At 38.9% G+C, this 18,002-nt stretch overlaps 1 protein-coding gene across 1 annotated transcript; it reads right to left on the bottom strand.

Moving 5' to 3' along the window:
• Positions 1 to 262: 262 nt before the first annotated feature.
• On the bottom strand, positions 263 to 11,599 carry LOC107288674 (vomeronasal type-2 receptor 26-like). Its single transcript, XM_029284411.1, has 6 exons — positions 11,388 to 11,599; positions 10,380 to 10,668; positions 8,511 to 9,356; positions 6,594 to 6,839; positions 4,469 to 4,595; positions 263 to 1,164 (listed from the first exon to the last, which is right to left on the bottom strand). Exons 1-6 carry the CDS (start codon positions 11,597 to 11,599, stop codon positions 263 to 265), a joined length of 2,622 nt encoding a protein of 873 aa, XP_029140244.1.
• Positions 11,600 to 18,002: the final 6,403 nt, after the last annotated feature.

The raw sequence follows: 18,002 nt of genomic DNA, 5'->3' as shown, positions 1-18,002 counted from the left end.
CCACTGGCAGTTAAAAGGAAGAAACAGCTGCGATCACACACCACTCTTAGAAGCACGAAGCTGAAGACACCAGCCTGAAGATGACGAATGTGACTTCGTCGAAACGTCGCCAAGGTACTTTTAATTCTACGCGGGAGAAAACCCGAATAACTAAAGACCTACATACAAACACCCGCGAAAACCTCAGAAAACATATATAATGGAAAATTCAAGTATTACTAAAGAGAGAAATAAAGAAAAGAGTCATTTTATGTGCTTAGTACTATTTTTTTCTTTTAATGAGCTGTTCTCTATTGTTTAGCTCTGGCCTAACAATGATTATATAACATTTTGGGAAATATATGCAGCCAAGCAACCCAGCACTAGAGGCCAAAATGGAGAAAACCTCCACAGCCACCAAATATTTGCCTTTGGTGCTCAGGTAGGATGGAACAAAGGAGAGCCACACACTGCAGAAGATCAGCATGCTGAATGTGAGACATTTGGCCTCATTGAAACTGCTGGGGAGCTTCCTGGAGAAAAAAGCTACTGTGAAACTGGCAGTTGCCAGAAAGCCCATGTACCCCAGAACACAGTAGAACATGATAGCTGAGCCTTCATTGCACTGCAGTATGATTGCGTCAATTTCTGAATGGGTGTCAACATCAGGGAAAGGGGGAAATGTGATCAGCCACAATGTACAGATGCCTGCTTGAATCAGGGAACAAGAAAGAACAATGGAGGTGGCCAAGCCCCTTCCCACCCATTTCCTCATCCTGGATCCAGGCTTGGTGGCCATGAAAGCCAGAACCACAGTAATGGTTTTTGCCAGCACAGAAGACACAGCCACTGAGAAGATGATTCCAAAACTAATTTGTCGGAAGAGACATATTATATTGCCAGGTACAACAAGGAACTGCAATGAGCAAAGGAAGCAGAGGAGGAGGGAGATGAGTAGAACATAGGTGAGACTTCGGTTATTGGCCTTGACAATGGGAGTATGGTGATACTTCAAAAATGTTGCCAGCACCACCATTGTGCAGAAAGAAAAAAGGAGTGCCAGAAAGGTTAGACATATTCCCATTTGTTCTTCATAGGATAAGAAAGATATTTTCTTGGGAAGACATGAATCTTTGTTCTTGCTTGGATATTGGTCTTCTGAGCATTCAGAACAATCTTGCATGTCTGGAATTTAAACATACAATTTTTATGTGGTCATTATATTATTATTTTTATTCATTTGTTTATTCATTTTTTTTTCAAATAACGGAATAATAGAAAAAAGGAGCAAAACAGATAAAGAGATTCAGATAGAAATAGATATATAATCAACTACATGCATAACAATCTCCCTTTAAAAAGTGAATATAATGCAACAGAACAAACATGGTCAAGGTATTATTATGTACTTTGGGATCCTAAGCCTATCTTATTTTCTACTGTTGCAATTATGACTCAGTAAGGAGAAGTTAGAATAGTATTTCTTCTCTTAAAAGACCTTTTTCATGGTTATTACTGTGTTCTTATGTGTGTTCTCTTAACATATGCTTTTTTAATAATTGTTACTGTGTGCCTTGCATTTTGTCTACCTATTTAGTTCTATTGGTCTATTTTTATCTAGACCAGGGGTGTCAAACTCAATTTTATTGTGGGCCACATCACCATTATGGTTGCCCTCAAAGGGCCAGGTGGATGTGGCTGGGTAGGCATTCCTGGGTAGGAGGGTGTGGCTAGGAGGGTGTGGCTGAGTGGATGTGGTTGGGTGGGCATGATCACTCACACCAAGGGACTCCAAGCAAGGCTGGGATGGGGGATCTGGAGATCTTCAGTAGATGAAGGTGAGACCAAGGTGAGTGATAAAGCCTCATCTACCATAGGAGCCTTGCTGTCTCCTGGACATGAGACTAAAAGGGAGGTCAACTGCCCACCTGCTGGGTGGCAGACAAGACTTAGCCCATGGGATGAAAGCCAGGCAGATGGGAGTATGGAGTGGCATAGGCCAAGCATCAGTGGGGGCTGGCTCCAGGTTGTCCTCTCCACTATGTGACAGGGCCGGAGAGGGGAACACATCATTATATGGCACAAACTAAGCATTGGCAGGAGGGCACAAACTAAGCATTGGCAGGAGTTGGCTCCAGGTCCTCCTATCCGCTGTGTGACAGGACCAAAGAGGAGAATGCAGCACTCATGATGGATGGGGAGACAGGATCATGTGGCAGCATGAGACATCTATGGAGAAGGATGGCCTGAGCAGAGAGGAGGCTGGGTACAAACCTGTCCAGAGGAGAATCTGGGTGCCTGGTTAGTGCTGATGGCCCCTGGGCTGCCTAGAGCCTTGGGCAATATAGGCCAAGTGCCCAATCTGACCAAACTCCCAAGGCACTGGGACCCTGAAGCCCAGCCCAACCCCACTTCCCTGAGGGGGCACCCATCTGCACTTACCTCCTCCTCAACCTGCTGCTGATGATGGTGCCAGTGCCACTGTGGGATGAAGCAAAGTGAGACCATGTGAGGCAAGGCCAAGAGAGGCCAGGCAAGGAGAGGGAAGGCTGGGTGAGGCAGGGCATGGAGAGAAGAGATGAGGCAAGGTAAGGAGAGGCTGGACAAGGCAAGGCCGAGTGTGGCGAGGTGAGGCTGGGCAAGTTGAGGCCAGGTGTAGTGAGGTGAGGCCCAGCAAAGTGGGGCTGGGTGAGGAGAGGAGAGACCAGGCAAGGCAGGGCCAGGAGAGGAGAGGTGAGGCTGGGTGTGGGAGGTGAGGCCAGGTGAGGAGAGGCAAGGTTGGGTGAGGAGAGGCAAGGCCAGGCAAGGTAGGGCTGGGAGAGAAGAGGTGAGGCAAGACAGAAAAGTGGGGCCAAGCAAGGAGATGAGGATGCATCATCTAATTTGAGTATATAGTATTGTCATGGGGTTAATTTGTTTTATTTATTTATCTATTCTATTATCTATCTATCTATCTATCTATCTATCTATCTATCTATCTATCTATCTATCTATCTATCTATCTATCTATCTATCTATCATAAATTATAAACCACCCATCTCTCTCAAAGATATCAGAATAGTGTACAATAAAACATCAAAATATAAAACAGTATATACTGTAAAAATTAAAATGTTAAAATTAAAATTTTGAGTTATTTTTTTAAGGAGGTAAGAATACTTAACTTTAAAGATTGCTTGACCAAGCAAAGGGAGGGCTTTCACAGTACTAACCAAACTTGTGTCTGTGTGTTCCTTTAGGCGCCACATGCAAGCCCACAGAGCCATGTTTTAACTCTTTTTTGAAAGGCCAGGAGAATGGGATTCTGTCGCAGGTCCTCACCGCCCCACTCGCATGAACGCTCACAGCCCTACTGATGTGAACAATGGGTGTTTGTACATGTGCATGCGCACCCACCTGCCTTTAACTCGTCCACAAAATCATCCCTTCTTTCCCCTCTCCCCCTGCTCTGGGTTGCCAACCACAAAAGTTTGGGAAACTCTGGTATAGAGGGGCCCACCCATAGCTATTCCATCTTACCATGGTTTAGTCAAAGTTTGTTGTTCTCCAAAAGCCTCCAGGTACCACAAAAGAACATCTACTGTATCACTCACTTCACCCAGGACATACATACCTACATGTAAATGTTCAAAAGGAGTGGAGTGAGCCCTGAGCCCTGTGGCAGTCCATAAAGAAAGTGCTGTAAGCTGAACCTCTTGCTCCCTATTATCACTGATTTGGCCCAGCCTTGGACAAAAGAGATGAACAGGCACAACACTGTATCACTCACCTCCAACTCCATAAGCAGTCCAAAAAGATACCATGATCAATAGTATTGAAAACTGTCAAGAGATCAAGAAGAGCAAGGATGGATATGTTGCCTTCATTCTACTCCTACCAGAGATCATCCATTAGTGTGATCACTGCAGTTTTAGTACCATATCCAGGGAAAACCTGACTGAAAAGGGTTCAGATAATTCATTTCTTCCAGGATCTTCTGGAGTTGCAGCACCACCATCTTCTCAACCATCTTTCCCAAGAGGGGGAGGTGAAAGTTTGGACGAAAATTGTCCAGAATGGTAAGGCCCAGTGATATTTAGTATACTTTGAGTCACAAAGCATTATCTTGTATAAGACAGGTGTACAAATAACTTTCTAAAAAAAACCCACCGTAAAATAAAATAAAGAGATCATAGGATAAAATCAAATGAGAGTTCATATTCAAAAGAGCTTATAATGGATAATTTAATACAAAGTTAAAGAAAAGAGAGAAAAGAAACCAAAATCATTAGTGATGTTTTGATCAATCTCTTGATTGCTTGAATTATTTTTTAAACCAGCTAAAGATTGTTTTATAGAAAGAGTTATACTAAAGTCTAAATAGATCAATAAACAAATATTTCCTACTGTGCTATCCAGGCTAAATAGTGGATAGTGCTGTGCTATCCAGGCTAAATTCTGGTGTAAATTTACAATCTTAAGATGAATTATGCTCATTTCACTTCTTACCCTTCTGACTTGAAATTTTCTCTTCAGGACATGGAAAACAATCATAGCAGCAAAATGGCTTCCACTCTTGCTTTTGTTTGAAATAACCTGGAAAACAGCTCTCAGTACATACCGAAACAGGTAGGATCTGCCCAATAAAGAAAGTAAGAAGGAAAATATTAGCATTCAATTTGAAAAAAGAGATGAAAAATCATGATTTGATTGATTTTTAGCAAAATCAAGAATACAAATTGTAATTATTTTTTTTGTCATCCATATTATCATCAAAGCGAATCAAGAATGAATATGTTTCCTGTTCTAGTAATATTATAACTATAGGCATAAATACAAATATAAATGCAATCTTTTTTTCTAAATATAGAAATATTTTGGGTTCAAAAATTAAATCAGTGGCACTCATCAAAACCTAAGTGTTTTTTTTTAGTCACTTAACTTATTTTATAAAACAAAATGTAATGCAATGGACTGGATTATAATAAAAACTTTTTTAAAGAGGCAAGTACATAGGAGAAGATAATAGAGTTAAAAGAGGGATTATTGAAAAGATATCACATACTTTGAAATGTAGTGCAGTGGAAGCCTTTTTCATTAGTGCAACTTCAAAAACAAAGCATCACAACCAAATATGTGGAACAGTGTCTCTGGTCTCAAACAGAATTTTCCATATTACTCTTTCTTTTTCCCCTACCCTGAGCTTTCAACTAATGGCAAATCCAAAACTTGAATGGTTACTTTTCCATGAGAAACATCTATCCTCTTGTCCATCCAGGTCATGACTGTCCTCTCCGGCCAGGTTAAACATAGAATTGTTACAGGACATTATTATTCATGTAGAGATTATTATTGCAGGACAATCTGGCCATCATGAACAACAGTCAAAAAGTGAAGCTTCTGAAAAGCTTTTCTCAGGATATTATGATGCTTCAATCCAACTTTAGTTAGAAGTCAAATAGAAGAAAGAGAGAACCAATACTAGAGACAATCTTATGGGAGCAGCAATTGGGTTCATCTCTCCTGCTGACAGACATATAATGGATCTATCGACTCAGGAAGCAATGTACCAAACCTACATGAACAAGCCAGGAGCATACGTCTGTTATATGCACCTTCTTAATTATGGAATAAATAATCACATTTTATTCGGTTTATTAGCAATTGTTTTAATGTGGCTTACTTAAAAATCTTAATTTATAGTTTTCTATTATGTCTAATAACATTGATCATTATCAGAATACAAAACTAAAATACAGTATCTACCAATGATCTTACATTACAAGAGGCTTCATCAAGCATGCTCAACACTGAATCTGGACCAACTCATTTTGGCAGACCATCAGCTCTTTTTCAAATTCTTATTATATTTTGTTCTTCTAAACTTTTAATTGTTGTTCAGATAAATCATCAACAACTATTTCCTGTTAAACTTTATCTTAAATATCAATATACTTTATTCCTAAAATATCTCTCTCTGAACATTATTTCAAATAACCCTAACCCTAACTCTAACTAAAAACTAAAAACTGTGTTTGTTAAAAAAAGTCTATAACATTATTTTAATGAAATATTTTCATTAGTTTAATGAAAAGAAGGACTAGTTTAGTTTAATGAAAAGAAGGACTAGGGTGACATGATAGCAGTGCTCCAATGTCTCAGGGGTTGCCATAAAGAAGAGGAAGTCAAGCTATTCTCCAAAGCAGCTGAGGGCAGGACAAGAAGCAATGGATGAAAACTAATCAAAGAAAGAAGCAACCTAGAATTGAGGAGAAATTTCTTGACAGTGAGAACAATTAATCAGCGGAACAACCCACATCCAGAAGTTGTGAATGCTCCAACACTGGGAGTTTTAAAGAAGAGATTGGACAACCATTTGTCTGAAATGGTATAGGGATTCCTACCTGAGCAGAAGGTTGGACTAGAACATCTCCAAGGTCCCTTCCAACTCTCTTTTCTATTCTATTCTATTCTATTCTATTCTATTCTATTCTATTCATTTCCATGTTAATTTTTTTATTATTATTATTGTCACACTCATGCAAGCAAAAGATTCAGAATCTACTTGGTTGAAAGTGTTTTCTGTGTTCATTGGCATTGAATTGTTTTTGGACATCATTAATTAAGAACTTACTTGGTTGAAACTGCTGTGCCAAGTAATGGCTTCATCACGAATGGTGAATTTTTCCTCTTCAACCCAGGGATCCAGCTTCCCCACTTTTACTCGATTGAAAGATTGATTTGGGAATGTGACCCAGTTTATAATATCAAATCCAACTATCAATTCCCTCCTCTGATTGAACAGAATCCTATCCCCAGCACTGTTATTAAATGAGACTCTCTTCAGGAATTGGTGGAGCTTAATATCAATGAAGATCCAAAAATTGGTAAGGAAACAGAATTAGTAATGAATATATTTTTTTTCATATCAACTGCAGATGTTGTACTTCAGCATTTGATGCATCCGTTTAGTCCAATTATAGTATATCTAAAATACTCACTGACAAAGCTCCATACTCCTTATTTCCCCATAAAAGCAACACTTTTTTCTGTGTCATTTCAGTTTAAAATGATAATAATGTTGATATAGTCATAATGTTCTATTGCTAAAAAAATTCTACCAGCTATAAAATCCCAAGTATAAAATCAATTCAGTTGAGCAGCTGTAAGAAGCATTAGAATGTAATTTCCTGCCTATGTGGGGGAGACATTATTTGAAAACTGAAGAAAAAGCAACCAAATTGGCCTAGAGTACTGTATATAGAATTGTACTTGCTTTCTAAAAAATATTAGGTTGCTAACAGGTCAGTTTTATTTTAATTTAATTTAATCATGGCATCCAAAGTTCCAATGAATCTCTCCACTAAGCCATTATTCGATAATTATAGTGGAGAACTGAAGTGAGATTTTTTATTTATTTGTAATCTGCTTTTATTATTTAAAAAAATAACGTAAGGCAGCAAACCTATCCATCATACTTTTCTCCTCCTATTTTTCCCAAAACAACAAACCTGAAAGGTATGTTAGGTTGAGAGAAAGAGTGATTGTCCCAGATTCATCCTGCTCACTAAGGTGGGACTTGATCTCATAGTCTCACATTTTCTAAACTAGTGCCTTAACAACTAGAATCAGGGATGTCAAACTAATGGCCCATGGGCTGGATGAGTCATGTACAGGCCACACCCACCCCAGCTCTGCAAAGGCAAAAAAGTTGTGATGTGTGACACGTATGTGATGTCATCAAGTCTGACACCCATGCACTAGATCAAACTAGCTCCCATTCATAATCCATATTATGAATAGCCATAGTTTCCAATGACTCATGACAAGACAGGAGTAGTTGAATCCATCAAGATTGAAATCAGTAAATTTCTCCACACAATAAGATTGTTAATATTCTGATTTTCCTGCATTTAACCTCTATAGTTTATAGCTTACTTCTTCTGGAAGTATACACTTCTATTGACAAGGTGTATTGGGCTGTATAAACCCAAACTGTCTACTTCTACTCTCTGGACTGAATATCCTGTTTTGAAGGCAATCAGTATAAAATATATCTTCTAATTGTTCTAGTTGTTTATACCCCATGGAGAGCATTGCAGGATTTTCCATATAAAGGTCACTTCTTTTCCATATCAACCCAATAAAACAAATTACCTTCCTTTTGATATGATCATGTATCAAAATTATATGTATAAAATTTTGTAGGAATACAATGCTGCATTTTTAACTGACTAAGAAGCCTAATTATTTGTAAAGAATATTGGTTAGATTGTAAAATGAAAACAAAGTAGTAATCTGAAAATCAACATAACAATGCATGAAGCAGTACATGAACCTGAGTGGAAGCTACTGTATGTTAGTTTGAAGGATAGAAAGCTATGAAATGATGTAGTTGGTGTAAACCAGATTTACCTATATCCCTCCTTTGTATTATATCTCATCCCTTCAATACTTTGGCTCACTATGATTTATAACAAAAAAGAGTACCTTGTGTATGTATGAAGGTGTGTGTATATATAGAGAAAAAAAGCAGAACACAAAGACTTACCTGCCATGGCTGTTGCTTTTGAATATTCTGTTTCCTTCCATTCAGCATTCCATTGGATTTTTGTTCAATCTGCATATCATGTAAAGCTTGAGCTACAATATAAACTGCATTATATATATTGTAACTATGACCAGTCATGCTCATTTCAAAAAGAGCCCCAGGAAGGTCCTCCAATTTCTCCTTCAGAGTACAAATGTTACTATCTTTCTCATTCATTGAGGGACTGGGAAAGGAACAGTAAAATGCATGTACCCACACATCTTTGATAAAGCCATCTTCTTTTGATAAGAAAGGGTCTCTTCCCTGAACAAATTTCTGAAATCCTGGAATTTCATTGGAGTAAACTGAAAAGGAAAGGGCACCAAAGATATCTTGAATATCCCAGGTCCTTTGGTAAATCACTGTTGCAAGATCCATTTGGGAGGGAATGACCCATACTTTACCTTTCGGTTCCATAGACAGTGATTCAATTTTAGGAAGATTTAGCAACAATCTCAGATGCAGAAGGGTTGTTTCATAGACTATTACTGCATTGGCTTTACTTTTCATAGTGAGATAAAATGTATCCACTAGCCACTCCAGGTCCATGAATATGTTTTTCATGTGTAATTGTTTAATTATTTTTAGAAAGGCAATGCAAATACCATGAAGAGGAAATGATGAAAGGATCATCCTCACAAATCTTTCATCATCATCATCCCTCACAAAGATCCCAACCCAGATCCATTTGAAATGCACAAGCAGCTGAAGAAGTCCTTCATATACCATACTTTCATGTGGGACCATATGGTAGAAGGAAAAAGATTTGCTTTGATCCGGCACCTCTGGGTGGGATCCATATATAAACTACATGAATAAGAAAACCAATAGGAACTTAGTGAAAGCAAAGAAATGAAGAAATGCTTAATAAAATGGCAATTATACCAAAGCTACTCTAATTTGGGAATTCATTTCAAAGCATCTAGCAAATTTTAGTATCTGTCAGAATTTATTTTACCAGCCTTATAAGAATAAATCTATAATCTTTGTATGATAGATTTGTTGTACTCCCATTTTGTGTTATTGATGATACTATTTTTTTAGAGACATGCTTGAATTTCAGATTGGTTCACTGGGGTTCTCAGAATAATGGTTTTCCATGAAGTTTTTGAAATACAGTCTTGATTGATTGATTGATGGATGGATGGATTGATTGATTGATCAATCAATCAATTGATAAATTAAAGATTAGCTTGCTTTCAATTGAAAATCATCTTCAATAGCAACTCTCAGTAATGTCACTTGCAGGAAAGAAAGTGAGAAGCTTCTCATGGTAAAGCTCCTAAATCAGAAGATAATTTCCTAGTTCTCTTTGCCTAAAAGTCATATTTCTTTCAAGATGATTTATAAGCTCTCGGTCACCTCACTTGGAGGAAAAAGGAGTGAAAAGCCTCCTACAATAAAGCTTAAAGAGTCCCGAAAAATACTTTCTAGCTCTCCTTGGATGACGATCATATTTCTTTCAATGTGATTTATAATCTCCTGTTCATTCAATGCACAGTAAATGTTTCAGTTGAAAATAATTTGGGATGTCAATAAAGTCCCTTGCCAATAAGCAACTGTCCTTTTTTCTATTTTCACTACAATAGTCTTCTAAATTTCATGTTCCTTTCGTAAGATCCTTATAACCAGCCTATTATTTTTTATTAATTATTCATTATCTGCATTGTCTCAAGTTCTAATAAATTGGCTTTTTAGATGGTTTATTAATTAATGTAAACTAAGTACATGTGAAGCACACACTAGTATGTTTCCAACTTACACAAATGTAAAAAATTCATTAAAATCCTGATGACATCATAAGGTCTCACAACTCACCACACAACTTACTTGTGGAAGTTTGTAGATCCTCAAGATATCTGCCATGTCAATGGAGATTTCAGGATAAATAGCACCAATGACTGAGACCAAGTTGTTCTGGATGCCACACTTATAATTGGGGATCATTCTCTTCAGAGGTGAAAATAGTTCCATTGTGGCATGATAAATCCATTTTCTACCATAGCTGTCAAAAATATTGATGCCCAAAGTAACATTGGGCAAAATCTGAGGGTTTTCATTGATCTCTTTTACAGCAAATATCAAAGCCAAAATATGCTGATAAAATTTAGTCTGGACTCTGCAATAATGATTGTAGGTGATAAAAGAAACATATACCTAGCAGAAAACATTGCAACAAATATGTGGTCTATCCAATTTTTATGTTTTTGAAATCAATAATCCCTGTATCATGCATTGTACAGTATAACAAGTGTGCATTTGGTTTAGCTCTGTATAGTTTTGAAGAAAATATACAAACATCTCAGTATCTTAAATACTCTTTAATTTTAACAAATATTTGAAAGTTTTTCTAATCTGAAAAAATCAGTAAAATGTTACAGAACAGTATTTTATTTCTAGGCACACCTAGTTGCAAGAATAGATTTCTGAATTTATTCAGAAAGAAATCAAATCAATAAACTAAAGAAGGAACTAAAAAGAAAATCATAATTACAATTATGTAAATGACCTAAAACCTCAGTGTATCCAGAAAATATTCCTATACAAATATGGATTATTTTGAGATCCTCTTTATTTTTTATCTTGCTGAAAGTTGGTTCAATGAATAGCAGGATTTCTGTGGTACATTGTCAGGATCTTCTAATCTTTAGTTAGCAAAACTAAGTAGTTCCTTCATTTAAAAAAAAAACAAACAAGGAAATTAATCAGGACTAAAACATTTGAACTAGATAATGTGTGTGTGTGTGTGTGTGTGTGTGTGTGTGTGTGTAGGATTATCACAAATACAAATATAATCTAACAACTCTTACACCACACAGTTGGGTGGGAAAAACTTACATGACTTCATCAAAAAATGAAAGATAGGGATCTTCCATGAAGTTTTCAAGTTCTATAGGAATGAACATAAGAGAAGTAATGCCACCAATGATGAGATCACCAGATTGGAAATAGTTGTGAGAAATAGGACGGGGATCACCAATAATGCAGTTTCTCATGTCACTTTTCGAAACCATAAGAGATAAAAGCAAGAGGAAAATTATCATGGTCATTGTGCCAAATGTACATCTAGAACAGAGCTTGTCTAATAATGGTTAAGAGCTTCCAAAAATAGACTAGTGTCATTGCCTTACAACCCTACCATCACACTATTCACAATTGTTGTGAAACCTTGAATTCACCTTATCAGGAATTATCTTGACAGGACTTCATCTGTGTTTAGACTAAAGCTACAGATCAGCACAGCCAGGAAATACTGGTAGCATTCCTAAGGTCTGAGTCCTTGTTGGTTATAGGTTTGCCATAAGGACTTCAGCAATAGGCAGAAATAATAATGGTATTTTTGATAATTACAGATTGTGGAAAGACCTGTTGTTAGGTTTCCATTTCTCTGTGATATGCGAAGAATCTATTTTCTCACTTACAGATACACATGTTTTCTAGCAATTAAAAAATCAACAAAGGGAGCGTCACTTTTGAATGAGCCAATGTTATAGAAACTGAATCCTATATTCAGCACTGTTATTAGAATAGAATGGAATAGAGCTGGAAGGGACCTTAGAAGTCTTCTAGTCCAGCCCCCTGCTTAAGCAGAAGAACCTATATCATCTCAGACAAGTGACTGTTCAGTCTCTTCTTAAAAACTTCCAGTGATGGAGCACCCACAATTTCTGAGGGCAAGCTGTTCCACTGGTTAATTGTCCTCCCTGTTACGAACTTTCTCCTTAATTCCAGGTTGCTTCTCTCTTTGATCAGTTTCCAACCATTGTTTCTTGTCCTGCCCTCTGGTGCTTTGGAGAATAATTTGACCCTCTTCTTTGGGGCAGCCTCTCAAATATTGGAATACTACTATCAAGTAACCCCTATTTCTTCTTTTCTTTAGACTACCCAAACCCAAGTCCTGCAGCTGTTCTTCATATGTTTTAGTCTCCAGGCCTTGGACCATCTTAATTGCTCTTCTCTGAACTTTTTCCATCTCAACATCTTTTTTTTAGTATGGTGACCAACATTAATTTCAGTATTCCAGGTGTGGTCTCACTAAGGCAGGGGTGTCAAACTGCCAGCCCGCAAGCCAGAAGCATCACTCGGAAGCCGTGCCCACTCCATTGCTGGCAATGGCAAAACAGTCCCAATATGTCGCACGACGTCACATGAGGTCACAAGTTTGACATATCTGCACTAGGGTTTTATAATGTAGTACTAATATTTCGCTTGATCTTGATTCTATGCCTCTGTTTATACAACCCAGGATTGTATTAGCTTTTTTGGCTGCTGCTGCACATTGCTGGCTCATAGTCAAGTGATCGTCCACTAGGACTCCAAGGTCCCTCTCACAGTTACTGTTTTTGAGCCAGGTCTCACGTAATCTGTACTTATATCTTTGATTTTTTCCTACCTAAATGTAAAACTTTGCTTTTCTCCACATTAAAACTCATTTTGTTGGATAGGGCCCATTGTTCCAGTTTGTCAAGATCTTTTTGAATCCTGAGCTTGTCTTCTGGGGTGTTGGCTATTCCTGCCAGTTTAGTATCATCTGCAAATTTGATGAGTTCCCCTTCTATTCCCTCATTTAAGTCATTGATGAAGATATTGAAGAGACCCTTTTCAGAAACTGGTGGAGCTGAATATCAATGTGAACAGGAAGAAAAGAATCAGTAATTAATACACAATTTTAATCAACTGCTGCAACAACTTTTATTTTGTTGTTGTTAGTTGCAAAGTCATGTCTGATCCATCATGACCCCATGGACAACATTCTTCCAGGTCTTCCTGTCCTCTACCATCTTCTGGAGTCCATTTAAGCTCACGCCTATACTGCTTCAGTGACTCCATCCAGCCACCTCATTCTCTGTTGTTCCCTTCTTCTATTGCCCTCAATCTTTCCCAGCATCAGGCTCTTTTCCAGTGAGGCCTTCCTTCTCATTAGGTGGCCAAAGTATTTGAGTTTCAACTTCAGGATCTGGCCTTCTAAAGAGCAGTCAGGGTTGATCTCTTCTAGAACTGACCGGTTTGAATGCCTTGCAGTCCAAGGGATTTGCAGGAGTCTTCTCCAGCACCATAGTTCAAAGGCCTCAATTCTTTGGCACTCAGCATTTCTTATGGTCCAACTTTCACAGCCATACATTGCAACTGGGAAAACCATGGCCTTGACCATATGCACTTTTGTTGGCAGGGTGATGTCTCTGCTTTTTAGTATGCTGTCTAGATTTGCCATAGCTTTCCTCCCAAGGAACAAGCGTCTTTTAATTTCTTGGCTGCAGTCCCCATCTGCAGTGATCTTGGAGCCCAGGAAAATAAAATCTGTCACTACCTCCATTTCTTTCCCATCTATTTGCCAGGAATTGAGAGGGCCAGATGCCATGATCTTGGTTTTCTTAATGTTGAGTTTCAAGCCAACTTTTACACTCTCCTTCTTCATCCGCATCAAGAGGCTCTTTAGTTCCTCTTCACTTTCTGCCATCAGCGTGGTATCATCTGCATATCTTAGGTTGTTGATATTTCTCCCGGCAATCTTAATTCCAACTTTTGATTCATCTAGCCCTGCCTTTCTCATGATGTGCTCTGCATATAAGTTAAATAGGCAGGGCGACAGTATACAGCCTTGCCAGACTCCTTTCCCAATTTTGAACCATCAGTGGTTCCGTGTCCAGTTCTCACTGTTGCTTCTTGACCTCCACATAGGTTTCTCAAGAGACAAATAAGATGGTCTAGTACTTCCATCTCTTTAAGAACTTGCCACAATTTGTTGTGATCCACACAATCAAAGGCTTTAACATAATCAATGAAGCAGAAGTAGATGTTTTTCTTGAACTTCCTAGCTTTCTCCATGATCAAGCGTAGGTTGGCAATTTGATCTCTAGTTCCTCTGCCTCTTCAAAATCCTGCCTGTACTTCTGGAAGTTCTCGATCCACATACTGCTGGAGTCTAGCTTGTAGGATTTTAAGCATAACTTTACTAGCATGTGAAATGAGTGAATGATGCAATAATTTGAACATTCATTGGCATTGCCTTTCTTTGGAATTGGAATGTAAACTGAACTTTTCCAATCCTAGGGCCACTGTTGAGTTTTCCAAATTTGCTGGCAAATTGAGTGTAGCACTTTTACTGCATCATCTTTTAAGATTTTGAATAGCTCATCTGGAATAGTATCACCTCCACTAGCTTTGTTATTGCTCAGATTTCCTAAGGCCCACTTCACATTCTAGGATGTCTGGTTCGAGGTCAGTGACCACCTCATTGTGGTTATCTGGGACATTAAGCTCGTTCTTGTAAAGTTCTTCTGTGTAGTTTTGCCACCTCTTCTTAATCTCTTCTGCTTCTGTTAGGTCCCTGCCACTTTGGTCCTTTATCATGCCCATCTTTGCATGAAACGTTCCCTTCATATCTCCAATTTTCTTGAAGAAATCTCTGGTCCTCCCTATTCTATTGTTTTCTTCTATTTCTTTGCACTGTTCATTCAAGAAGGCATTCTTATCTCTTCTAGCTATTCTCTGGAATTCTGCATTCAATTGGGTATCTTTCTCTTTCTCCCTTGCCTTTTGCTTCCCTTCTTTCCTCAGCTAGTTGCAAGGAAAATAGTTTTAGTTGCTACCTCTTGTACAATGTTGTGAACCTCTGTCCATAGCTCTTTAGGCACTCTGTCTATCAGATCTAATTCCTTAAATCTATTTGTCATCTCTGCTGTATATTCATCAGAGATATGATTTAGTTCATACCTGAGTGGCCTAGTGCTTTTCCCTACTTTCTTCAATTTTTTAATCCTTCTTGACCCATTTATAAAAGCACCTATAGTCAAGTGATATTATCACATTACTTCCCATGCCTAAATTTTGCAACAAGAAGCTCATGATCTGAGCCACAGTCAGCTCCTGGTCTTGTTTTTACTGACTCTATAGAGCTTCTCCATCTTTGGCTGCAGAGCACATAGTCAGTCTGATTTCTGTGTTGACTGTCTGGTGATGTCCATGTGTAGAGCCATCTCTTGGGTTGTTGGAAAAGAGTGTTTGTTATGATCATCATATTATCTTGACAAAATTCTATCAGCTTGTGCCCTGCTCCAAGGCCAAACTTGCCTGTTATCTTTTGGCTTCCTACTTTAGCATTCCAATCCCCCATGATGATAAGGATATCATTTTTTGGTGTTAATTCTATAAGGTGCTGTAGGGCTTCACAGAACCAGTCAATTTCATCCTCTTCAGCACCAGTGGTTGGGGCATAGACCTTGACCACTGTGATATTGAATGGTTTGCCTTGGATTTGAACTGAGATCATTCTGTCATTTTGGGGATTGTATCCCAGTATTGCTTTTCCTACTCTTTCATTGACTATGAAGGATACTCCATTTCTACTGAGGGATTCTTGCCCGCAGTCATCTGAGTTAAATTCACCCATTCCTATTCATTTTAGTTCACTGATTCCTAAGATGTCGATGTTCAGTCTTGTCATCTCTTGTTTGACCACATACAGCTTGCCTTGATTCATGGATCTTACATTCCAGGTTCCTATGGAGAAAAGATCTTTACAGCATTGGACTTTCCTTTCACCACCAGATGCATCCACAGCTGAGCATCCTTTTGGCTTTGGCCCAGTCACTTCACTCTTTCTGGCACTACTAGTACTAGCCCTCTGCTCTTCCCCAGTAGCATATTGGACACTTTCCGACCTGAGGGGCTCATCTTCCAGCGTCATATCTTTTTGCCTTTATGTACTGTCCATGGGGTTTTCATGGCAAAGATACTGGAGTGCTTTGCCATTTCCTTCTCCAATGGATTACGTTTTGTCAGATCTCTTTGCTATGACCTGTCCATGTTGGGTGGCCCTGCATGGCATAGCTCATAGCTTCATTGAATTACGCAAGCCCCTTCGCCACTACAAGGCAGTAATCCATGAAGGAGAACTTTTATTTATTTATGTAAGTATTTATTTATTATTTTTTATATTTCGTATTTATAAACAGCAAACTCCCTCAAAAAAGGGCTATAAGAGATATATAATATAATATAATTGATAAATAAAACAAAGTGTGAAATTAGCATAAAAATTAAAATTAAGCTAGCATTAATTTTTTTAAAAAAATATGGAATAATGACATTAAAAAATTCAAAAGTATAAAAACCCCAAGATGGCCATTTAATGTTGGTTATTACAACTGGGATGGGAGACTCTCATGGGACTAGCCAGGCCCATGGTTGTGTGGTCCTCTGTGCCCTCCAAACAAGGCCACCTGTGGGGACAGGGTGTTCCTTAATGTAGGGGCAGCAGCAGACCCTGCCAGTCAAAATTTTTTGACTGATGAGATTTGCATCATACCTTCCCTGCTTGATCGAGTGAGACAGGCTGATGAGATAGGGTGTATGTAACCTGGGCCTATACCATGTAGAGCTTTAAAGGTGATAATGAAACATCTTGAATTGCACCCAGAAGCAAACTGGTACACAAGGCAGTTCACAGAGCAAGGGTGTTATATTGCCCTTCTTTTGCTACCTAGTACATTCACATGGCTGTACTCTACATCCCCTGAAGCAGTGGTGGGATTCAGACGGTTTGCACCAGTTTGGCAGAACTGGTAGCTAATTTTTTTGTTGCCCAGACCCAGAATGGACTTCCAGAAGCCTCCATATATGTTTCAGGGATAGCCCTATGTAGAGCTCATTGCAATAGTCTGAAATGGCCAGAGCATGAATGACTGAGTGTGGAGCCTCCCTGCTCAGGAAAGGGCATAATTGGCACACAATATGTAATTGGGCAAAGGCCCTCCTGGTCACAGCCACCTCCTGTTCTTTGATCAGGAGCCATGAATCCATGGAACCCCCAAGTTATACAACAAGTCTGTCTTCCCATCCAAGATCAAAGATGAAGTGTATATTGTTATGTCCTGGGCCTGCTGAATGACTCAGGTGCAGGAGGTTACAGAAGGGCCCGGGCAGACATGTGAATGCCTGGGACCAGACAGGCTGTCTCCTGCCTTGTGCGCATGCGCAAGGCGGGAGAATTGCCTTGCATTAATTGGTTAACACTGTCCCTTGCAAGAGGAGTATAAAAGGCCTGCGAGCCATTTTGTTTTGGTTCTGTTGCAGAAAATAAAGAGAAGACTGTTTTACTTCTTTGCCTTGTCTCAATGCCTTTGCGAACGAAACAGAACATTGGCGACGAAGGTGGGATCGTGCTGCAAATGAAACAACGAAAGAGAGGCTGACTCACTATGGAAGGCCTGAAGAGCTGAAAAGTTCGGCGTCCCAAAGAAGCAACTCTGCCTGCCAGTACAAAAATGCTGGAGGAGAGCTCGGCGAAGGGACCCCTTCTTCAGCTATTGCAGCACGAGGCATTGGCGAGGCTACCGGATAGCAACGATGTCCAAAATTGGTCATCTCTCTGAATTCGACACAACTCATCCAGAGCACTGGAGTTCCTATGTGGCTAGGGTAGAGAATTACTTCTGAGTAAATCAAGTGAGG

Source organism: Protobothrops mucrosquamatus, unplaced genomic scaffold (genome assembly GCF_001527695.2).
Source record: "Protobothrops mucrosquamatus isolate PMUCROS unplaced genomic scaffold, P.Mucros_1.0 scaffold572, whole genome shotgun sequence".
Lineage (NCBI taxonomy): Eukaryota > Metazoa > Chordata > Lepidosauria > Squamata > Viperidae > Protobothrops > Protobothrops mucrosquamatus.
Note: the sequence above shows the minus strand (reverse complement) of the source record. Positions and strands in the feature narration are given on the sequence as shown.